Raw genomic sequence first — 8,435 nt, 5'->3', positions numbered from 1 at the left:
GGCGGTGGCGGCGGCGGGGGCTCGCAGGGCGATGAGGAGGCGCACGCGTCGTCCTCGGCCGCCGAGGAGCTCTCCCCGGCCCCTTCCGAGAGCAGCAAAGCCTCGCCGGAGAAGGACTCCCTGGGTAAGCAAGGCGCGCTGAAGGGCCTCAGGCGGGCAGACAGGCAGGCCGACCCAGAGAAGGGAACGAGCAGAGAGCCAGGAGTCCGCGCAGCAGCCGGCTGGCCTTGGCCCGAGCTGCAGGCAGGCTGACCTTGTGAACTTGCTTTTTAATATTTGGGCGTGGGGATGCAGTAAAAATTCATGTCCAGCTTAGAGCCCCACACCAAGACGTCCTCCGCGCTGGCCTCAGCTCACCCCGACTGGGGGCGAGGACACCGGCGAGCAGCCCGCCTCTGATGCATGCCCTTCTCCGTGGGCCAGAGCACCCTCGACCGTGGTCTGGGCCCAGCCTGCGAGGCGCGGCCCACGCTGGGGGAGGGGAGGGAGGGAAAGTGGCTCGCCCGCAGATAGCACGGATGTTTGTAAGGCATCCAAAATAAGCAGCCGCCAGCACCAATAAATAAGCCCATTAACCGGCGAAGTTCGAGTTTACGATCCCCCAAGCTTTTTTCAAAGTTGCTGGAGGGGCGGGAATCCTCCTTGCGGGTAGAAGAAAAGGCAGATCCCGCCCGGACGCCGGGGCCCTGAGCTGAGCCTCAAGCAGGGGCCGTTCCGCTTCCCCTGGAACTCAGAATCGCCCAGACTGCATGTTCCTGGCTCCTGGAGAGATGTCAGGGCGGGCCCTTGACCCCGAATAAATTTTTCGGGCCTTCCCCATGTCCCAACTGTGTCCTTCTCTCTCTCCTCAACCGGCCTTGGGCCTTGGAGTGAGACACCGCCATGCTGTTCGCCCCCCAAGTAAGCACCCCAGCTTCCATCCTGGGGGGCTGCAGGAAATGCTTGTCTGCTTGGGGCCAGAAGCAAAGAAAAAATAAGGCGTTAAGTTCAAGATATACAGCTTCCCAGGCCGTTCATTCTGAGAGCACCTGGCAGCTTTGTGTTAAAACAGGTGTTTAGGAAAAGGCAAAGGGAAATCTAAATTGGGAGGGTAGGTGTAGATTGGAGGCCCACTGGATTTTGCACACGCCTTTTTAAGGCACATGCCTTTTTTCCTGGGCAAGCGAAAGGGGGCACAATTCTCTTTACGTGACTTAGGGCACCTCTCTCGTGACAGAGGCCACCCAAATTCACCCCTGCAGGCAGTCCACAGAGCCTAGATTTAACCTCCCTCTCTTTATTCTCTTAAATGCCAGGCAATTCCAAAGGCGAAAATGCGGCCAACTGGCTCACTGCAAAGAGTGGCCGGAAGAAGCGTTGTTTTTTTTAGCACCAGACGCTGGAGCTGGAGAAGGAGTTTCTGTTCAACATGTACCTTACTCGAGAGCGGCGCCTAGAGATCAGCCGCAGTGTCCACCTCACGGACAGACAAGTGAAAATCTGGTTTCAGAACCGCAGGATGAAACTGAAGAAAATGAACCGAGAGAACCGGATCCGGGAGCTCACAGCCAACTTTAATTTTTCCTGATGAAACTCCAGGCAATGCCGTTTTTTTGGGTTTGTTTTTGTTTTTGTTGCTGTTTTTGTTGCTCTTCCAGAGAGCCGTTCTCCTCCCTCTGTCTTCAGCCTCTGCCCAGGAACTCGCACCTGTGCGGGGAGCCCCGTTCCTCCCTCCCACACTCCCCATCTCCCTGGCCATTACATCTGTGCAGGGCTGGTTTGTTCTGACGTTTTGTTTGTCTGTTTGCTAGGTGCTGGTTTATTTGTTGTTTTCTGGGGGAAAAAGCCATATCGCTCTAAAATTCTATATAGATAAGTATTATCCTAAGTGTCAAGTGGTGACTGAGATGGTTTGCTGTCTCAGGATTCCACTGCTCAAGATGGCCCCTGTCATCCCGGTGGAGCTGGTTTCCTGCGGGGGCCCCTGGGCAAATCTAGCCCGGAAGGCTGAGGTCCCATTGTAGGCGCTGAGGTGTCTGGCCTGAGGTCAGTGGTGCAAGGAGCTGCCACCGGGCTGCCCGGCCTGGAGTGTTGGGCTGTGTTTAATCAGGGGATAGAGGCCCCAGGGTTTCTTTTTTCTTTCTTCCTTGGCAAAGAGAAGGGCTTATGGGCATGGACGTACAGGTTGGCAAAAGGGCTTGACTTTGGCTGATTGGAAAATCGAGAGTTAGAAAGATGAATTTTTCCTTCCTCTGTAAGATATCCCAGCTATAAAAGAAAAGAAAAAAAAAAAAAAAAAAAAGAATGACCAGGACAAGGAAACTTCTCTTCCAGATTGTGTAAGGTCTTGCACTGCAGGACTAAATTATTTCCCTTACCTCTGAATTTCCATATCCTCTGGCTGTAGATAAATAATCTAATGTAGTTTTATTTATACCTGCAGATTTAGTGGATTTGTTATCATTAAATAATTGTTACCACTGGTAACGCAGGACAAGCACACCACAATTCTCCCTACCTTGTGGAGGGTTTTTTTCCTTCCCACTTTTTTCTTTTCTTTTCTTTTTTTTTTCCTTTCCAAAATTCATGGAAGCCGAGGAGGGCTGGGGCAAGCAGAATAGACAAGAAAAGGGAGACATTGTTTGGGTTTCCTTTATACTGTGAAGTTACATGCATAAAAGGGTCAAACCTGTAGGTGCAGAAAAAGAAAAAAAAACTATAAATGCAAATCTGTATAAATGTCTATTATTTTGAAAAACTGCCAATCTTGTTTTATGCAAATGCATTCTACGTTATTATAAATGTTAGTTCTAGCTCTATTTACTTCTAATCTTAAATCAGAATAAATTAATATTGTAATGCTGCTGTGCGTGGAAAAAAAGACGATGTTTATGTTCTTATAGAAGAATAAAAGCTGTGGAATGAAGCTTTTTAATTTTACCTCTTTTTTTGACTTATCTTCACCTTCCACTTTATCCCGTCCACCACTTTTACAACAGGAGGACTAGCCCTCACCCCCTGCAATTACTTTAGGCATCTATTTAAATATTACCTAGACAGTCGTAATTTGTCTGGGCCCTATGGCCCTGGTGCCGTAAGGTTTGTCGGCTTTTGTTCGGTTTTATGACTTGCTAGTATATCTGGATTGTGGCTGTCTTGGACCGGTGGTTTCAGTTGAGAGGGGAGCTGCATTAGACAGAGGAAGCCAAACAGGATTTCTTTCGGGAGCCCCAGGGAAGCTCGCAGAGGCTGGTTATTTTGTGGGTCCCCTGGTCCTAGATAACCCCCAGCCTAGGAATCCGGGGAGCAGGCTGGGCCCAGGACGCGTCACTAGCGTCCACGCAGCGGTTAGGTAGACCGCTGCTGGGCTGCCCGGGGGTCCCCTCCCCCAGCACGGCCTCCCCCACCTGGTCGCCCTCCGCGGGGCCACGCGTTTCCTGCTCGCGGGAGGTGGGGGTGGGGGCGGCAGTAGGGGGAGGGGGCGCGGGAGCGCGCGCCCGGGCTGGCTGCCTGGCAGGGAGGGAGAGAGGGGGAGAGCGAGCCGTGGGGAGCGAGCGCAGGAGGCCGAGACCAGACAGGGAGCCGGGCTCCGGGCTGTCCCTGGCGCTTTGGAGTCGCCCAGGGCTGCCGCCTCTCGGCGCCAACTTGCTGAGCTGCAAGATTTGGGAAACCAGCACGCACCCTGCTCGTTCTCTGTTCTCGTTTTCTCCCCTCCTTCCATTTTCCTCTCTCTCCTTTACCTTCCTTCCCTCCCTCTCCTAGGTTTACCTTACTGGGCCGGTGGCTTCTCCCTTCGTGATGCCTTAGCGGTAGCCCGGAACACGCAGTGGCAGCGGAGGGCGCAGGTTGGCGAGGGACCGGGCCGGGCGCGATCACAGGGTTCTCCCTTGGCGGCGGCGGTGGCAGTGGCGGCGGCAGTGGCGGCAGCAGCAGCGGGCGAGGCAGCCCCGTGCGGGCAGCACCAGAACTGGTCGGTGATTTAGGTAGTTTCCTGTTGTTGGGATCCACCTTTCTCTCGACAGCACGACACTGCCTTCATTACTTCAGTTGAAATCGTCTCCAGGTACCTGTGTGCGGGGGCCGGACCGGGCCAGGCGGGGCATCCAGGCTCTGGTCGTGCCAGGCCTGCGGTGGCAACCTCGGCTTTCCCTGCGCAGGAGCCTCGTCCTTGCCTCCTTCTCAGAGCTTCGCCAGACTGCTGGCCTCACCCCCCCGACCCCCACTTGGCCCTGAGCAGGTATGATCAGGTTAGCTGCTCCTTAGCAGACGCCGGGGGCGTGGTAGGAATTCTGGGCCCCGGGCCATTCAAGGTCAGGGGCGCACGCTTCCAGCCTGGGCCTTCCCGCTCCAGGTCTGTCCCTGGCCAGGGACCCCGCCATTCTCCTGCATGGCGGGGACACCATCAGCCCCAATCCAGGATAGGAGATAAGGAAAGATTTCTTTGTCAGTGGAGACTCAGTCTAATCCAGAAGAGACAGCGCAGACGGGGACTGGGATACTGGCCTGGTCACTTACCCTTTTCTCTGCAAGTTCTTTCTGCTCACAGGAGCTGCCTTGGACTCTTTTCTTCCTTCTTTCTTTCCTTCCCGCCTTTCTTCCTGTTTTTTTTCCCCCTTTCTTCTTTTCTTTACTCCTTCATTCTTTTCCCCTTTCTCTTTATTTTTGTTTCGTCCTCAGTCTCTCTGTGCCCAGTTTTCTATCTCTACCTCCTTTCCTCGCCAACTCTTCCTTCTGGGGGACCCAGGGCTAGCTTGAGAAGAGCCTGGAGGGGGTCTTATTTTCCTGCGGGCGTTCAAGCCGGATCTGGTGAGGAAGAACTCGCGCGGGCGGCTGTCGAGGGCTGTGGATCTGGGCCTGGTGTGCCGCTGCGCTGACAAGGCCTCGGTTACGATCACGACCGGATGGCGGCGGCCTTGCGTTCCTACGCCGCGAGTCAGCAGCAACAGCATAGGAGATCCCATTTGTGGGCATTCGCGGCATGTTCGTGCCCACACTAAGGGCAAGGAGGGCTTCGCCAGCCTTACTGGGGGCTTGAGGCTGGGACCTAGACTGAGGCTCAGCCAGGCTCGGTGGAGTCTGGCCACAGAGCGAGATCTCCAGGAAGCTTCCTCGACTCTCCCGGCCTTGCCGATCTCAGCTCAGGCTTTCAACTGCCATCACAGAGTCCCGCTAAGGCAAAGATTGGCTGGCTGCTTGCTAGCCAGTAGCTTCTGTCAGGTTCAGAGTATGTTAGATATGGCATCTTCGTGCGGACGATTGCTGGAGAAGGGGAACTTCCAGAGCCAGCCTGTTTCAAATAATAGGGGAAGGGAATTTTAAAGTCCAGAACCATTGGAATACAAACTTGGGTCTTTGTTCCAAACTGTAGTCTACTGTTGGAAGACAGTCGGACCATTCTCGTTATTACTGGGAACCCAAAACAACCTCCATCCCTCCCTAGCCCCCAACACACACACATTCAGGCCGTCGGGTTCATTCCCACGGGGCAGTTCTTCCCTTTCCAGCTCAGCTTTGGGCCCAGGAACTGTTTTCATCTCTCAGCTCCTGGTCCCCTGATCTGAAAGGCCCGCACACCACATTTTCATCAACTCTTCTCTGCTATTTTCAGGACCTGTGTATTGGATTTGTTCTGGAGGCCAAGGTTTTAGAACTCTCAGGTGAGAAGAGGCAATTTGTAATCACGCCCATTTATTATTTCTTTATGCGCACGAAATCCCTTTTACTTCCAAAATAAAAGCAGATACAAACGCCTGAATAGTCTCTTTCCAAACCTCTGAGCTAAAGAGGGATACTTTTTGTTTTGTGATTCCCACCCCCTTCTACGCACCAGTAAGGACCACTTAACACTCAAGGTCTCCTAATTATTTAGTAACCGTCCTATTTTGGAGGCTAGGGATATTTAAAGGAACGGTCTTTTATTTAAAATATTACTCTTAATAATTCGTGTCTTCTCTGGGTACAAAAAAAGTGGAAAAGGCAATCAGGTACGTCCTGCCCGTTTGCAGACAATTACATTAGGGGAGAAAATTTCCTCCCGGATTAATTTTTCTTAATGAAAATCTCAGAGGCCCCGCAAACTGCCGGATATTTGGGACACCTTTGGCAGCGGTGGGGGTGGGGATAACGTGGAGGAATTTAGAGGGAAAGGAAAAATATTAGGGGGGGAGGAGGCTGAGGCGACCAGGACCGGCCACGTCGGAGTTCATTGTGTGCGCCACTTCCCTCTTCCGGCGCGGGCTGAGAAAGGGGCACCGGGTTGGTCTCCACGCGGCTTCTCAGCCTTGGTATCAGGGAAAGCCTGGCACGTGAAGATCCCTGTGCAGGATAGGGATGTGTCAGGGGTTTGGCGGGGGGGAGGTTACTGGAACTGTTGGGGAGGGTGAAGAAAAAAAAGGAGATGGAAGCGCCCGAGGCCGCCCGTCCTCGCCGCCAGGGAAGTGGGCTAATGAGAAACACACTCTTGCATAGTGTTCACACGTGAATTTAATTACCCCGTTTTTAGGAGTCACTGCTTTCTGTTTGGATTTGGGGTGGGTTTTTTTCCTTCCAATTAACGGAGAGGCCGAGGCCTTTTAATTTACCCCTGAAAGGCTCTAAAGGGTGAGAAACACCCTTCTCAATTTGGCCAAGCTAAGGAATAGGATTAAAGTCAATGCCCCGTGCCCCTCCCCGTTTTAATTTCTGGCCCTGGACTTGAGCTGCGGCCGCCTCACGTTGGGCCTTGTAACTCCGCTGAGCCGCGAGCCGCGTGGGTAACCGAGGCGGGCGCGCGCAGGGCAGTGGTTAGGAAAGGACTCAGGCTGGGCTCCGGGGCCAGCCGCTCCGGTACGGGCCTCCTAGCTACTGGAGCCGCCGGGTCTCTTAGGCCAAATTCTTCTTCCATCGGTGCTGCCTCGTGTTTTTGTTTGTGTTTGTTTGTTTTTTGAAGCTCGGATTCAGGGAGTGCGATGAGGCTCGTAGAGCTCAGCGTTAGGGCCTTCGAGGTCGGAGCACAGGGCTGGGGTGCTTGCTGCGTCCAAGACTGGGGATTGTGATTCCCGCTGACGCTAAGCGGGGCGCGCTGGGCGCGCGTGTGCGCGGTCGGGGCCTGACGAGCAGCACGAGCAAGCCCCCAAACCCTCCGCTCACAGATGGCTGGCCGCTGCTTTCCCGGTCGCTTCTCGTGGGGCGCTCGCTGGAGGCGCAGCGGCGAATTTGGGAGCTCCCTGGGCACCCTGCGATCTGGTCGGGTAGATTCCAGGGGCTGAGTGCTGTGGGCGGCCTGTCTCTGCACAGCGCGCTCGGGCAGGGGCGGTGGCGGCTCAGTATGGGACTGCTACTGCGTTGAATTTGACTTCTCGCGGCCGGCCCGGGGCAAACTCGCATCTCTGGGGACTGCAGGGATTATTTACAGGGAGCTCGCCAACCAAACACAACAGTCTAATTTAACCTTTCCAAGTCCTCGTAAATTTTTACAGCTGGGAGCCACGGCGAGGTAAACGAATCTGTTGGTCGTTCCCAACTTCCCACCAGCCTGTGTGGCTTCTGAAACAATAACTCCTTATGAAATATCATAAATATAGATTTAAATACAGTAGAGCGAGAATGCGATTTGGCTGCTTTTTTATGGCTTCAATTATTGTCTAATTTTATGTGAGGGGCTCCGCTAGCCGCACTCGAACGCGGGACCCGCGCCTTGCTGATGGCGTGATTAATTGTGATATAAAATAGTCCGCTTAAGAAGTGTGCGTCTGGTGGTGGCGGTGGGAGGGGAGGGAGTCCGGAGGCAAGGCCAGATTTGATCTTTTAATCTTCGTTGGCCACAATTAAAACAAACCCGATCGTGGAGCGCCGCGATCCTTTTGCATAAAAACATATGGCTTTTGCTATAAAAATTATGACTGCAAAACACCGGGCCATTAATAGCGTGCGGAGTGATTTACGCGTTATTGTTCTGCCGGGCGGACACGTGACGCGCGCGGCCAATGGGGGCGCGGGCGCCGGCAACTTATTAGGTGACTGTACTTCCCCCCCTGGTGCCACCAAGTTGTTCCATGAAATCTGCAGTTTCATAATTTCCGCGGGTCGGGCCGGCCGGCCGGGCGCAGAGCTCGGCGATGGCCACGACCGGGGCCCTGGGCAACTACTATGTGGACTCGTTCCTGCTGGGCGCCGACGCCGCGGACGAGCTGGGCGCCGGCCGCTACCCTCCGGGGACCCTGGCTCAGCCCCCGCGCCAGGCGGCGGCGCTGGCCGAGCACCCCGACTTCAGCCCGTGCAGCTTCCAGTCCAAGACGGCGGTGTTCGGCGCCTCGTGGAACCCGGTGCCCGCGGCGGGCGCCAGCGCGGTGCCCGCGGCCGTGTATCACCACCACCACCACCACCCCTATGTGCACTCACAGGCGCCCGTGGCGGCGGCGGCGCCGGACGGCAGGTACATGCGCTCCTGGCTGGAGCCCACGCCCGGCGCGCTCTCC

At 54.9% G+C, this 8,435-nt stretch overlaps 3 protein-coding genes across 3 annotated transcripts in view; all 3 read left to right on the top strand.

Moving 5' to 3' along the window:
• The window catches only part of HOXA10 (homeobox A10), a gene marked incomplete at its 5' end in the record, with an annotated part of 3,345 nt that extends 440 nt beyond the window's left edge, over positions 1-2,905 (top strand). Inside the window, 2 exon segments of the mRNA XM_025046815.1 lie at positions 1-124; positions 1,296-2,905. The exon segment at positions 1-124 is cut by the window's left edge and continues 35 nt beyond it. Of these exon segments, the coding sequence (XP_024902583.1) occupies positions 1-124; positions 1,296-1,567 (396 nt within the window).
• LOC102887583 lies at positions 1,920-5,730 on the top strand. The gene is made up of 3 exons (XM_025046814.1): positions 1,920-1,991; positions 3,336-3,824; positions 4,002-5,730. Exons 1-3 carry the CDS (start codon positions 1,920-1,922, stop codon positions 4,851-4,853), a joined length of 1,413 nt encoding a protein of 470 aa, XP_024902582.1. The 3' UTR covers positions 4,854-5,730.
• Positions 5,731-5,882: 152 nt separating this feature from the next.
• The window catches only part of HOXA9 (homeobox A9), a 5,224-nt gene continuing 2,671 nt past the window's right edge, over positions 5,883-8,435 (top strand). The window contains 1 exon segment of the mRNA XM_025046858.1: positions 5,883-8,434. Coding sequence (XP_024902626.1) covers positions 8,076-8,434 — 359 coding nt within the window. The 5' untranslated portion in view covers positions 5,883-8,075.

Source organism: Pteropus alecto, unplaced genomic scaffold, assembly GCF_000325575.1.
Source record: "Pteropus alecto unplaced genomic scaffold, ASM32557v1 scaffold21, whole genome shotgun sequence".
Taxonomy (NCBI): Eukaryota; Metazoa; Chordata; class Mammalia; order Chiroptera; family Pteropodidae; genus Pteropus; species Pteropus alecto.
This window is presented reverse-complemented; position numbering and strand designations above follow the sequence as displayed.